Source organism: Amblyraja radiata, chromosome 15, assembly GCF_010909765.2.
Source record: "Amblyraja radiata isolate CabotCenter1 chromosome 15, sAmbRad1.1.pri, whole genome shotgun sequence".
NCBI lineage: Eukaryota > Metazoa > Chordata > Chondrichthyes > Rajiformes > Rajidae > Amblyraja > Amblyraja radiata.
The window spans coordinates 44,389,813-44,405,692 of NC_045970.1; the positions used below are offsets into that span (position 1 = coordinate 44,389,813).

Here is a 15,880-nt window from a genome sequence, read left to right on the forward strand (position 1 = left end):
TCCAAATAAAACAAATGCCTGGGGAAATTCTGACCCTGTTTCAAATTTAAATAACACAATTTGCCTTGGGTATTTGAGTTAAAAGTTTTTGTGCATTACGGTACGAAGTACTATGATTAACTTTGGAAACTTAAAAAAATTCACATTGTCAACTTCATGGTTTCTCTCTAACTTAGAAGCAATGTAGAATGATTTTATTTGGTATACATTGCCCAATGGTTTTTGTTTGTTATTCATTGGAATATTTTCACGTGATTTCCCTAAGAATTCTGATCACACTGCAAGCTTAACATTGCTGAATACCAGTTTAGAGTTGACTTCACAGTGAAATGGAGCAAGACTCCTTCCTCCCTTGTTCTGGAGTAAGATGAGTCGTGATTCCAATCTACATGCATTCAACTAATATATAAATGGCCCCAGGGATTTATGGAAATTTTGTTCGACATATTTGTTTTCTGTGCACAGCTTCAATTTAGAAAAGAGAACATTAGCATTGTAGGACTTTATTTGGGTGTAAGAGCATTGGTGAAACTGACCAAGCTGCCAGCACAATTGCCACTTCTTAAAATAAATACTTGAGTTTTTAAAGAACACCTTTGTATGTTATATGTAAAATGCCACTCTAACTTATAGTATCAGATGGCAGTCATGATAATGAGTAGAATGTTGAGACAGAGTGTATTGTTTAAACAAGATTATTCTTGGTGCCATGTTGTCTGAGGACTAACAATCTGAAATATTTATAGCATGCACTAAATACAAAACACAATTATCTCTTGACATTGTTACTGAGAAGAAAGCAATTAATGGCTGATAATTGTGCTGTTTTACAATTCGATTTTTACAATTACAATGTTAACAATTTTTCCACTTTCAACGCAGATGTAATTCTTAAATTAGAAGATGGGAGTATTAATGGCCATAAGTCTCTGCTAATTTCTAGTTGTGAATGGATGGCAGCTATGTTTGGAGGATCTTTCCTGGAGAGTTCCATCAAAGAGGTTGGTTGATGTAATGCCCTCATGCTCTTTGAGAAAAGGTATCAACTAGATTGAATTTACAATTGTTTTGTGGGGGGGGGGGGGTCGCGGAGCAGCGCTAAGCTGTGGCGAAGGTGTCTACGGTTGGCCTTTACGCCTCTGGTGGAGAGTAAAGGGTCTGTCCCACTAACGCGACTTTTCAGCGGCTGTCTTCGACCTTCAAGCACGGGGGCACTCGCCTGAAAAACCTCGAGCTGGATCGACCGTCAGCGATGAAACCGCGAGCTGGCTCAACCATCTAAACAAACATACACACACACACACACAGCCAGCGAAAGCGGGGGAGCGCTGTCTGAAATTCAGTGCCGCCATAAAAGACGGCTGGCACAGTGTACGGTAAGTCCTTTAGAGAGCACGGAGGGGGGCGGGGGAGAAGGAGTGGAGACACTTTTAAGATGCCAGACAACTTTTAATAAAATTTAACGGGCATTTAACATTACCGGTCGGTTTTCCTTAGTTCTGAAAACTCCAATGAGCCAATTAAAATGCCTGGCCAGCAAAGGAGATTGCCTACGGTTACCTCGACTTCCTAGCGACCCCACTTCACTGCACTACGAGTTCAAAAGAATCATGCCGACCAATTTTTACTTGCGGAAAATTTTTCAGCATGCTGAAAAATTTTCCTCGACCAAACTGAGGCCGCGAGTATGCGGGAACTTCCCTCGAGCATGAAGGAGTGTTCCAGTGACCTCCTAGGACCATGTGTCGACCATGCTGCGAGTTTGAGTCAAACGCAAACTTCTAAATTCACAAATTAGGTCGCTGCCATGGGACAGGCCCTTAAGAATCCTGAACTGATTGTGGTGAATCCTTCTTTCTGAGTAAATAAGTAAATGTGAAGTGTTGGCCTGCAATTATGAATCTTGTCTTGGCATGTTGAAATGCTAGAGTAATTGGAATAGGGCAGCATGGTATTAATATCACAATCTTTCTATAAACAAATTACATCAAAGTTCTCTTCATTAAAGTCTGATTGTAAAGCCCATGTGAATATCAGGTCTCCACAGTTACTATCCCTACCATGACGTGAGAATAACAGCACTGCAGAGAGTGTTAACATAATGGGAGGTCTGGGCCATTGGGGTGGCGGTATGAAGAAATCCTGTCCTGCTCAGTGTGACACCCATGACCAAATGACTGCCTGGAGCTTAGGATAAAAGGACATCGGCCTTGCAGATTGTGAAGGCAAGTGGCTAAAAATCTGTAATAGCAGAGGCTGAATGTTGATTGGGAAGAAAGGTGTTCGAGCACTATATCTGGTGGTCTTCATTGGGAGGAGGGGGGGGGAGGGCATTAAAGTTGTAGCAATTATGGGAATCAGTACCTTATGCCAGAGGATGATATTGGGGCTGAAAGAGTCATCAGAAGCGAGACCTCTGAAAGATAATTTAGAAATTGGGGTCTGGGATTAGATGCAACATCTTTTGAGTGAGCAGCAACAGACTCCCAGGACAAGATTGGTCCATTTCTGTCTGTCATTAGCTAAAGGGAGCATTGTACAAGGAATAGATTATCCCATACTCCTCCTGGGTGTGCATACCATCTCAGGACATAATGATTGACTTAAGGTTTATTATTGTCATGTGTACTGAAGTACAGTAAAAAGCTTTGTTCTGCATGGTGTCCAAAGAGAACAGATATACCACACAAATACAATCAAGTCAAACTAGAGTACAATAGGTAGCACAAGGGGAAGTTACAGAGTGCAGAGCATTGTTGTGCATCAATTCCACAGCGTCCAATGTCCACAATAGGGTGGAGGTGAATCGGATAATACCATAGCCTATGGAAGGACCATTCAGAAGCCTAATAAGAGGTGAAGAAGTTGTTCCTGAGTCTGGTGGTGCGTGTTTTCAAGGTTCTGTACCTTCTGCTGAACAGGAGCAGGGAGAAGAAGGACTGACCAGTGTGGGACAAGTCTTTGGTTATGTTGCTTGCTTTTCCGAAGTAGCATGAAGTGTAGATGGAGTCGATGGGCGGAAGTTTGGACTATGTGATGTAATGGGCTATATCTACAACTCTGCATTTTCTTGCGGTATTGCGCATAGCTGTTCCCAAACCAAGCTGTGATGCAACTCGACAGTCTGCCTTCTATGGTCCATCTGAAGTTTGTAAGAGTTATTGTTGCACTCAGAAATGCAGAGTAAAATTTCCAGTGACCTAAAACAGCCTCCTAATGCTTGTTATCATACTTCATTCTGATGGTCTTTTGGATGGGAAGAAAGGTGGCGAGAGAATGGATTTTCAATTCCATAATGCTGGTTTAAAAAATTAAATGTACATGAATCTGATACTTTCCAGAATAAAAATTCTGCAAAATGTTTCTAATATTTCCACTAATGCAATTGTTGTGGTACTAATGTAATCACAACAATTTGCAATGGTATGAGCATCTTTAAGTTTGTAAAAAGTGCTAAGACCAAACGTTTATTAGTGCTATACTCTAGCTTCATTATAGACTGAATGCATTCAATGAAGTTTTGGAAGCTTAGCAAAAGTATGTTTGGCAAACCCTCAGAACAACTTGATAGATGCCACTCATGGAGCCATTGTGTGCCTGTGGTTGGTTGCTGAGCTTTCTGTAGAAGTCTCCTGACATTCTGGAGCTTTCAGCAAGCATGAGATAGTTAATGCAAGTGATGTATGCACACTCCATGAATACAAAATCTATTACATGTGAATGAAGAATATTAGTTCACTTTTTCTTGTGATTATTGCATCAAATTAGATGAAGTTGGCGAAATTAATGGTACTAAATGTTCTTAAAGCAGTATAGATTTACAAACAGTATTCTGTCACAACAATCCAGATTTGGATGCAAATATATATCAATTCTTAATGATAAATATTAATCATAAATAGATTACACAGCATTTGAAGACAAGTTCTTGTCAGATAATACGTTGCCTTCACTTACAGGTCTACTTCCCCACTACAAGCAAGGCTTGTATGCAAGCAATTCTGGAGTACCTGTACACCAGCCAATTCTCATTCAATTCACAGCTTGATCCAATTGAGTTAATTGCCCTGGCAAACAGGCTGTGCCTTCCACGTTTTGTGGCTCTGACAGGTCAGTATTAAAGAAGGGATACCAAGCCAGAAAAACAAATATTTTATCATTATTTTTCCGAAAGGAAAGTAAGTAGCAATTTATTTTGTTTAGTAAAGTGCTGTAATTTTTATTTTAAATTAGTGTTTAGGCTGTGAGACTGAGTATTAGTACATAAAATAAGATCCAATTTCAGCTTATTCCATCTGAACATGGGTTCACTGATGAATAGGACATTATTGTTCCTTTTCAGGTGCGTTTAGTTGTATGGTATGGAATATTGTGATACTGCTAGTGCCACTTCTTCCAAACGCCATCCCTACTTTATGCAGCTAAGCAGCTAATGTGCCAAATTTTCTTTTGCGTATTGGCCAGTAAAATACATTGACGTACATCTAAATTACACAGTTTGTGTTTGTTAATTGTGCTCTATATCCATTTCCCCCAATGCCATTTAATTTAATATGTCATGAAGTAAAGTTATACATCAGACCACAAGAAAAATCTTGACATGACCACACAGGTAGCAGCACCATGTCTATAGCTACCCACAAGAAATTTTGGCAAAGAGAGGTTGCAGATTGATCTGTTCAGTGCAGTCAAGATGGACATTATAGTGATGAGCAAATTCCTCCAAAGGCAGAGAAGAAATGGACCTGGAAGGTGTTACACCTTCATCTTGCTCAAGTTAAGTAATGAAAAGCCAATTTGGTTGAAATGATGCAATGCTACAATACCTGACGAGATTGAACCGAAACAAGCAACACTTTTTAGTCTGCTCATTGCTCAAGGGCAGCCCATGCATGATGCGGGAATCTTTTTACGTTCAGTCACAAACATTATACTGTATTCATGAATGGAAATATTAATGATTTTGGTGGATGGTTGTTGGAACAATATTTCACTGCATTCTTTGTTTTCTTTTCTTTAAAGATTTTTAAATGTGTGAACAACTCCCAGTAGAAATGTAACAAATTCAAAGCACTTCTGCTCAAGATAATTCCTGCTAAGTCTTTTACTGGGATTACAGTAAACCCTCATTTTAATGGACCCCTTTAGGTTATAGCGGACGGACCTGCTAATGCCTCCCCAGCCCCACCTTCTGATGCCATCCCCGGCTTGCTAGGTGCACCGGCAACCCTTTCACCCAACGCACAGTCAAAATAACGCAGCTATTGTTGCGGCTTGCGTTGTAGCCCCTGGGACAGCACTTTCTTCAAGCCGCTGCCACCAACAGGATGGGCTTGGTCACCATGGTGCTCTCTCCCCTCTCACCGCCTATTGTTTCTTTCTGTTGGCCGTCACTTTGATCAGCTTTACCTTAGAAGCAATGGATGAAAAATAAGGGAGCCCACTGCGTGTCCTGTCGGTGGCAGCAGCCTGAAGAAAGCCCGTCCTGTCAGGGACTGCGATGTGAGCTGCAACACCAATTGCTTCAACCAGTGAAGAAGGGCTCGCTGATGTAGACCAGCATCGGCGCCTAGATTTCAGGTGAAATGGCACAAAGTGCTGGAATAACTCAGCAAACTGAATCATTCTGAAGAAAGGTCCCGACATCACCTATCCATGTTCTCCAGAGATGCTGCCTGACCCGCTGAGTTACTCCAGCCCTTTGTGTCCTTTTGTGTATTAACCATCATCTGCAATTCTTTGTTTCAACTACATACAATGATAATAACTTACTCGGTGTAGGAAAAAATTGGCAATGACTGACACCGTACCACCACCTCCATGGTCTGATGTAACACAGGTTTACCGTATATTTAACTATCAAATATTTATGGCTCTTATTTTGTTAAACAGTCCATGTAGAAATATATTCTAACCTGTCGAACCTCATTACTTCAAAGTATTCTATCAATTCACTTCGGTCTTTTTCAGAGAAAAAATACTCGGCTTCTTCATCCTTTCCTGATATCATGCAGTCATATCTTAGTTGTGCTTTTTTCAGTGCCTGATCATTTATAGTAAAACCAGTACTTGCAATGTATAGTAGTGTGATATAGCCAAGATCCAAAATAAGTTAATTTTAACTTCTCTGCTATTTAATTCCTTTGCGTATATTTACTTGTATGAATCTGGTTTAATAATGTGCAGTTTCCATGTATTTGACACGTTAAGGTCAAATAAATAGAATTTCATGTATTGTGAACATGTCCTCCAAGATCCGTCTATCCTGTTTACAACAATTTCCCAAGAGGCTTGTTCTCTCCAGATTTTGCAGTTGCCTACTTGTATGATTTGCAGGTTCTTATGGCACAGTTTTGCCTAATAATAGGTAGGGATAGATTTTGCCCCTAACGACTTTACATGAGTGTTCCCATCCTTTTGAGTCATTAAGAAATTGTGATGCAATTGAGATGATTTTCACAATGAATTTTAAAAACAATGGAAATCTCCCACTGTGCATTTTCATCTGTCCGATTTAAGTGATGCTTTAATGGTACAAATAAGCTTCTACATAACTTAATTTCTCCACTGTTTGTCCTGAGAGCTTTTGAAACAAGATGATAAGGAAATGACTTTCTTAATATCATGTGCTAGATAGGAGCATTTCAGACTCTTGATGAAACTAAATCAGTGTTTGGCATTACACTGTAATCTTGTTATGAATAATTTTGTTTTCCATCCCTCTTACACAATTGTGTCACGTTCCTCCTTTACAGAACAATATGCTGTGCAGGACTTTCTAAAAGCAGCAAAGGAAGGTGTTAATATTGATGGAGAAGTGTTAACATACATGGAACTTGCCCAGGTAGGTCATTTTCATACTAATATACATTAAAAAGCTTTATGCTGACAGCTATCATAAAATGTGTCATGAATGGGATTTGTTAATCTCTATGAAACCATTTATATTAGTTGTCAAACAATAGTCTTCAGATGTATTCATATATGCATAAAAATTCCTATGTATCGGTAAATAAAAATATAATGTGAAATTGAGAGAGCAGTGCTGTATTAAAGGTATAAAATATTCTATTGAGTCCCCTCTGGTTCAAAGATTCATTGTACTATTTGGAAGTACTGTGGGCAATTAGTCAATATTTATTCATCAACCAACCTCAGAGGGTGGTGGAGGCGGGTTCTCTGGATGCTTTCAAGAGAGAGCTAGATAGGGCTTAAAAATAGTGGAATCAGGGGATATGGGGAGAAGGCAGGAACGGGGTACTGCTTGGGGATGATCAGCCATGATCACATTGAACGGCGGTGCTGGCTCGAAGGGCCGAATGGCCTACTCCTGCACCTATTGTCTATTGTCTATAACCTCATGAACGTTGATTGTCTGGTGATGAAGCATAACGTTAGCTGCTATGTTAGAACTTTGACAGACCTTTAAAAGTATTTCAGTCTTTGATGTTAAAAGCACTATATAAATACAGGACATTTTCTTGTATTACATGTTAATTTGGTGACATCTGCCTTGGAAATCCTTCTGAAGTTATACAGTCTCATGCTAAGGAAAGCCTGCAGAATACTAGAGCAGTGTGTTGTATCTGCTACATCATAATGATACATATGCTTCACATTTCTTGGATCGACTTTAGAAAAATCTTTTGTGTCACAGAATGTATGTCTGGGGAGGGAAAAGGCTCTGAATCTTTACTGTAGCTTTATCTTATCCATTCTTCCAGTTCCTTAATTCTAGTGTTAGTGAAAGAGTGAGATCTGGCATCAATCAACAGCAATCCTATCAGTTCCTCCAATTCTCCATCCATTATGCTGGTATAATTCAGGCATACTTGCTGTGCATGAGGAAAGAGCACGACTTTTAGGATTGAGAATTTGCAATGGTGCTAGGAGGAAATTATGCCTTGTACTGCTTCAAGTGATGTTTCAAATTACAAAGATTATAGATCAGTACCACACAGAAACAGACTATTTTGCCCACAAGGTCCACATTGAACATGATGCCAAGTTAAACTAATCTCCAGGAGCAATGAGGTTGTCATAGTGGGTAACTCCAACCACCCCAACATTGACTGGGGAACTGCCGAGTGCAAAAGGCCCAGATTGATGCTGTACTATGGTTTTTCAAAGCAGTCAGCAAATAGAAGAGCGTGTGTAAAACATTACTACTGCACCCATGTTTTTGTTCTGTTCCAGGGCCTAACTGTTGAAAGAAATCATTCATGTTTTATCTGCAGCTGTTATGTTCTTTGGGAGTTAAATTGTTGCCTATACATGTCCTATGTTTCTCAGTACAAAAATATTTAGAAAATCAGTCCATGCTTTGTAGAAGCTATTGCCAACATTTTTTTTAATGCGTAGTTTTAAAAGGGCCAGTAGAAATGGTACATGGAGTTATATTAATACACACTTTTTTAAGTGATTGGCATGATCTCAAATCATTTGTTATAAGCCTCACATTCTTAACACCATGATGTGGTCAGCTGAGTGGAATTAGAGTTTTCCCTAATTGCGCATCAGCCCAGTTACTGTAATTAATTAAAAAGTAGACTCAGTCAGTGAAGTTGAATGAAATATTTAGGAAACTGCGATAAATATAAATCACAGTTAAAATATAAAGATTTATGTTGGGCCATAAATAGTTATTATTTGCCTTTTAACAAAGCAGTGAAATTAGATGTGTTTATTGGTGCTATTCGCTATACTAATTCCACATTTTCAGCAAAGGGGTAGTCATTTTACATGGGGAATTGTATGTAACAATTGCAGGCCTTTCATGTTTCTATTTTTTAATAAACATAATGAAACACTATTATACAGGTATCCTATATATTTACATACATAGATGTTAAAAACTCATTTTCTCCACTCCCTATACTTGCAGTTTCATAATGCACATCAACTGGCAGCTTGGTGTTTGCATCACATCTGTACGAGTTACAACAGTGTTTGCTGCAAGTTCAGGAAAGAGATAAAAGCAATATCTCCTGGTAAGAAACTAAATATTTGCTCTGGTTTACTTGTATATCATATTAAATTTCAGAGTCATGATAATGCAATTGATTAAAATTCCTTTCCCCCATCTCTGAAGTGTGGCTTTGAATTCATCCCAGAATAATGGACTTTTGGGGGGTTTTTAATGGTCAAAACAGTCTTGCATGGAAATGGTTAGAAAATATTAGCCCATGAAATGGAAAAAACCTAAAGCGCAAGATTCTTACCATGGGAGCCAAGATCTTGACCCGTGTCTGCTTATTATTCAAGGACAATAATCTACATGTTGCAGCATATCTGTGATTGGGTCAGCACAATAGTCCAGAGTCAAGGGGAACTTGACTCTGCATCTTGCATGTGCCCAGAGATGCAATTAGTGCTGATTTGGAACACCCGAAATAGGATCAACATTCCATTCCCCGGTATCTTGATATATGTGGGTATCAGAGCTTCACGTTAGATAAACCTATCTAAACATTGTGATAGCACCGTGATCATGTAATGGCAGGCTATCACAGAACTACACAGTTCTCCACAAGTACTCACTATCCTCGGCTCCCGAACTCTCTGACTGCTATTGCCATCAATCCTGTCTTCTGCACGATACCCAGCATCTTCCCTACAGTTTTTGGTCCCTTAATTATGTATACATGCCATGGTAATTGTAACCATGGAATTTTCACTTGCACTTCATAGTACTCTATTTAAGAGCAATTCTGGCAGAGGATTAAAGCAGCAGTTAATCTGCTGCTCACGATCTCAGCCAAAGTATGGTTTGCATAAATATAACTTCAGCAAGTTTAAATAAGGGCAATTATGTTCCATGTATTTGCAATAATGAACATAATCACAAAGAGCAAATAGCTGACAAATGTTCAGAATTCCTGCGCAAGGTCCATTGAACAGAGACTACCTTGATGTGGCATTTGTCTAAATGACCTTCGAACCTGGTGGTGCAAGAGCATGAGTGACTTTTACTGTTTACACTTTTTTCTGTTGAAACAGTAAGATACTTCTGGAAAAGCTGGCAGCAGCTGTAGCTTGCTGTACTGAGCTCATGTTTATTTGACTGAAAGTTTTAATTACATGGAAGTTGAAGGCTGAGGCACCTGGAAAGGATTATTTTGTGCATCTCTTACTGGTTACCCTGGAGATGGTCTCTCTTGTTGGTCCATGTGGGTTATATCAACAATCTAATGTACACTACAGTCTTGTCACATTGTTTAACAGGATTTCATTGTTTTATGTAAACTTAACTGTAAAATCCAACAACCTCCATCAGTGAACCAAATATAGACATTTAGACTGACAGCACTCACTTTAGCTTTCAGTAATTCAAGGATCTAAAATTATCAACATTTACATTATTTATAGTTGATTGGAGTTTGTTTTTCTCATCATAATTTGGGATGTTAGGACAACACAGTGGTATAGCTGGTAGAACTGCTGCCACACAGTGACCTGGGTTTGATCCTGACTTTGGGTGCTGCCGGTGTGGAGTTTGCACGTTCTCCCTGTGACCACGTGGGTTTCGACTAGGTGCTGCAGTTTGCTCCCATATCCCAAAAAAGTGTTGGTTTATAGGTTAATTGCCCTTGGTGTATTGAAAGTGGATGCGGGAGAACATAGAACTAGTGTGAATGGGTGACCAATGGTTGGCATGGGCTTGGTGGGCCAAATGGATTTGATTGAAAGATATTGATCTTTCAATCAAATCAAAAGAACTGCTGGAAATGGTGCAATATTTTCTTTAAAATTTATTGGAATCTTCTTGGACAAGGGAGAATCTTAATTTGCAGAGTAACTGTAGATTTGTAATTCTACCATTTTGTTTGCCAGAGAACCAAGAGTATTTTGAAAAGCACCGTTGGCCGCCTGTGTGGTACCTTAAAGAAGAGGACCATTACCAGCGAGTGAAAAAGGAGCGGGAGAAAGATGAGGTTGCTCTTCACAAGCATCACTCGAAACGCAGGTGGTGCTTCTGGCATCATTCTGCTGTTGCCTGAAACCTCTTAAAAACCAATTCTAAGAATTACCCAGAACATCCTGTGCATTATTAGATAGATTTAATAAAACACAATGTATTTGTCTTAATTCTTGTTTACGGTACTAAAAAAGAGGCTTTCTTGGGATAATTGGCCATGTGTATTTAAACAATTATTGTTACGTTTGAAGCACAACCTTTTGTCCAAAAAACCTGCTTGCTATAACAAACTGGTCCTCGTGTGGTGCCTATAGATCTGTTTAAAACACTTTTAATAGAGATAACTGTCAACAGTGACTTTTCTTTTGTTCTGAAAAGAATCACCACTGTTGGGTTTTAATTTGAAATAAAATATTTTATTATTTTTGTATTGGTGTTGGCTATATATGTTTGTTGTCACCTATGTAGAGAGAGTAGTAATATAGATTTATGTAATAGTAATGTAGATTTTGTATAATTAGAAGGGCTTAGAAACAATGCAAAAAGTGGCTTACTACGGACCTAAATACACACAGGTAACTTGGAGCAGTTAACTGCTTCTGCTATATGCATCTTTCTAGTCATGCTGCTTTATCATAAAAGTTATTATTGCTGCACAGTTACTGTATACCCCAAATGTTAATTTTTAAAGTGAAACTAAAGCTGTGTGTTACTTAAGATTTTTTGGGGGGGAAATGTTAGAAATTGACTCTGTTGGATTATTTTGAGCAGTGGAAAAGTAATGTACTAAAGTTCTGTTCAACCTTATTTTTGCCAAAAGGTTTCTGCATGGAATGATATTGCAGACTAATGTAACATCGATCTGTTGCGGATGTCAGCTGCTGACACCAAGTGGCTGGTTCATTTGGTTGCAGTTCTTTTAGCCTTTGACCTTTGTGCTCATTACCTTTCACTTTTTTTTGCATCAATAAATTACGTACACGTTGTGACTATGTTATAGTAGAATTGTAGGGTGACGTGAAACTTTTTATCAAGAAATTGGATGTCTCTTTTGTAGTTTCCATGGTATATTCAGTAAATATATATTCCACAAGTTGCATTTGTTCTGTAAAGTCTCTAATTTGAAAAATATTAATTTTCATGTGCATAGGCTTCTAAAGTACCACTAACATTCATAATATGATATTATTGTTCAGTTTATTTGATGGAATAATTGCAGATCCAACCAAGATGCTGCCAACACTGAATGTTTGTGTTTAGATCATGTTGCTGAAAGCACAATGACTGTGATCAACTTTATAAAAAGATTTTAATACTAGCTTTGTTATTTGTTCAATAGCATTTGTTTTCTGTAGATTGTGATCTGAAATGGATGTATGAGGCTATACTAAGGTGACAGTGCCTCACTTGGTAATACTTTCACCTCTTGAGTCTAGATATATTGTGAGATCAGGACCTGATCCAAAGATTTGACTGTAGTCGTATCTGAGTTACAATTTCAATGTAATATTGAAATGTTGCCTCAATAGAATTGCTGTATCCAAAAGACTGCAGTCTCCTCATTGTGTCTTAGTAGTTCTACTCAAAACTGTTTTACTGAATCCCTGTTTCTGGATATGAAGTTGGAGGATTGTTATTTTGAGCCAAGAAGAACATGTATAGAATTTGAGGAATATTCATCCAAAGGTGAGATAATAACTACATGTTGGTATAAAAACAAAGTTGGATGGAAGTGGAATGGTGTAGCACTGATTTCTAAGTACAGGGAGTTGTGGAGAATCACATTATAAAACAAATTGTAAGTGGCCAGAAAGGGTTAGGGCTAGAGTTTCAGACTCGCAATAACATTTTTATCCCTGCAGGATTTTCAAAAATAAAAGGATTTTTAATATCTATGATTACTTTCGATACTTTAAGCTAAAAATACTAAAGGCTGTATATTACATCGACAGACTATTCTTAAGAGACTACAGTGGGGAGGTTACATGGAAAATATTTTCCCCCTATACTGTGTTTCCCCCCCCCCCCCCCCCTACACTTTTTCCCCCCAAAAGACTGCTTTTATTCTGCTTGTCAATTTCCAGAGTAACATTTTAAGTAAATAGAGAATTTATTGTCACTTGTACTTGGTACAGTGAAATTCTGTTTTGCATACAATACACGAGTATGCAGAGAGTCACCACGTATAGGGTACAGACTAAGTTAAAGTATTCAATATAATCTCGATGGCCCCTCTTTGTTCTCGGTGGCCCATCCTCGACCAACCGCCGGGGCTCGTGGGCAATGGCTCTCCGGCGCTCCTCGCACGCCGATGAACCTCCTCTCTTGGCCGACGGCCGGGTCTGGCCCTGGTCGCCTTTGTGCCAGTAGCCAGGTCTGGTCCTGGTTGGCTGCTCAGCGCTCGCTGGGAACACCCTTATTCACCGGGAGCTCCCTCCTGTGCTGGCGCAGCGCTCGCTAGCTCTCTAATTCCCATTTTAAATTGAATTATAATGCATATGGTATTCCTTAATTCATCAATCATGTTATATTCAGTTTGCGTATGAAAACATGTAATATAGCCAAATTACCTGGACCGTGTGGTTTCAATTCCAGTATTTTTGGGAATAAATCTCAAAAACCTTATAATCTGGAAGGATGTGTGAAATTCACACAAACCTCCAGTTATGCCTGCCTACATATACCAACAGATTGTGTGTATTGCTATCACGTGCAACACTGATTTTTAGCATTGTGAGTTGAATTCTGCTTTTCCACTTAAAGTGGCCTCTCAGAACCAGGTTTATAAGATTTCATTTAATCCAGCTGGATTTGTGCACTTCTGAGGACTGCTGAAGAACACATCACTGACTATCTTGTAGTTCAGGTGTCCATAATATCACACTAACCTTGGGTAAAATTTATTGCTACTTACAACCAAGCCTTTTGAGCAGGAATTTCAGTGTTTTAAGTCCCATTAATGCTTTGACCATAAGAGTTCATCAGAATAACCCAAGAATTTACTCGGTCCAATTGAACAAGGTTTCCTATAGAGAAGTGCAGTGATTAATAGAAATACAGAAACCCCCTATATGTGCCTGTCTCTGTCCTGGTCAAGCCTGGAAATATCAATTTAAACTAAATTGTAGCCTGCTCAACGGATGAGTATGCTACTAGCCCATCTTTCTGTGTGCTGTAGTTGGGTGAGGGTATTCTCCGAAATAGTGGATTGAGGTTTTGTGTAAATCAGTATTGCCAAATCAACCAGTGTCAAAAACTCTGCTTAAGAGGGCAACTAGTCACCTTGCTAGTGCAAGTAATGAAGACTGCAAGCAAATGCTCACAACTTTCAATTCAGGGTGATGAATGCAAGACACTCAATCTGCACATTAAATTAATTTGGAAACTGATTTGAAACAATCTTAATAAATAATTGTTACCTTCATAATGGCAAAGGAATGTTCTGAACTAACCAGCTTCTACTTTCCATTATAATAACCTTCCAATTAAGTTTGGAACCTTTACCACCATTTAATGCTTTCCCTCAAATGGCAGCTAGATGGCTGCTCCCTTTCCATTAGATAGACTTCAGATCATCATCATGAATAATTATGAGCAGCTCTGATCTGAGAAAAGGTAATGGTTGAATGGTGCTGTATTTGTCATGCACAACAACACAGTGAAATTATCTTTGCATACTCCTGATGGCGCCATTTCCGCGCGCTCGGTCAACAGGAGCGGCCTCAGATCCAGGTTAGTTCCAGGCTCCTGCAGGGCCTCCCTCCATCGCCTTTTGCCTGATCGGTCCATGAACCAACGTACCTCTCCTTGTCCCACCATCTTTGTCCCGGGGGTAACTGATGATTGCAGCATTAAATTGTCAAGAGTGTTTAATAGTCATATGTACTAAAATGAAATGACAAAACTCTTACTAGAAGCACAACAAGTTTGTAAATGCAGTACTCAATAGATTTTATTTTATTTTTATTTTATTTTATCTCATTATTTATTTTGAACAGAATAAAAGAATAAAAAGCAATATCTAGATAATATAATAAACAAAAAAAAGAAAGTTCATTAATTTAAAAAAAAACATTATAGCGGGATCCATGGGAGGGCGTGCCAGTGAAACATTGAGAGGAGAGATGTTGATATCCTGCGAGCACTGCATGCCCAAGCTGAAGTGCCAGTTGAACTCCTGAAATCAAGTGAGCAAAAGGCATGCATCTGCTGATACACAGGATGTTAATGTCTGTAATGTAACGAGTTAAGATACACAAAATGCTACAGTAGCTCAGCGGGACAGGCAGCATCTCTGGAGAGAAGGAATAGTTGTGGGTCAAGACCCTTTTTCAGACTGAACTTTGACTTGTCATACCATTTGCACCTGTCACTTTCTTACTCCTTTTCTACTGACACAGAAGGGTTGCGGACACTAAATTTGAAATAAAAGCAGGATATTACAAAAGTTTTGACAGGTTGGAAACAGCACTGATGTTCTCGGGAAGGGTCATTGACCTGAAATGCTGACATTGCAACTCTGTCCACGGATACCGATTGACCTGAATGTTTTTAGCATATTTTTGGTTCTTACTTGCCTGTCTGCCTCCTGTGCTCATCAAGCTGTCCACTCCATGAGGTTTGCTTCACCCACCTGGCTACCTGTGCTTTGCCAGGCCCAATGCCTCTCATGCTAATGTTGCAAACTTGATGGGTTAGAAGTCAGAAGAAACTAGCATTATGAAACTTCTGAACAATGTATGGCCTGACTGGGCAGTACAAGCTTCAAGTGCTCCCTTCCCACATGGGCTGTTGATTTTGGATCGAACTATTCAAATACAAACCCATTTTCATAATTAAATTACACTTATATGGCTCAAAAGCATATGGGCTATCAACAAGTTGGAAAGGAAAACTCCGATAACTTCTAACAATAACTTGGTAAAGTTTAGAAGATAATTGAAGAACAATTATATTCAGTTT

At 39.0% G+C, this 15,880-nt stretch overlaps 1 protein-coding gene across 2 annotated transcripts in view; it reads left to right on the top strand.

Annotated features, from left to right (window-relative positions):
- Positions 1-12,813, top strand: part of rhobtb1 (Rho related BTB domain containing 1) — a 70,393-nt gene extending 57,580 nt beyond the window's left edge. Inside the window, exons 6-10 of one of the 2 annotated variants that reach the window (XM_033034285.1) lie at positions 883-1,001; positions 3,960-4,110; positions 6,756-6,844; positions 8,885-8,990; positions 10,834-12,813. In XM_033034285.1, the coding sequence (XP_032890176.1) occupies positions 883-1,001; positions 3,960-4,110; positions 6,756-6,844; positions 8,885-8,990; positions 10,834-11,000 (632 nt within the window). In that variant the 3' untranslated portion in view covers positions 11,001-12,813. The remainder of the gene's footprint in view (positions 1-882; positions 1,002-3,959; positions 4,111-6,755; positions 6,845-8,884; positions 8,991-10,833) is intronic. The other variant, XM_033034286.1, reaches the window with a different exon arrangement.
- The last annotated feature ends 3,067 nt before the right edge of the window (positions 12,814-15,880 follow it).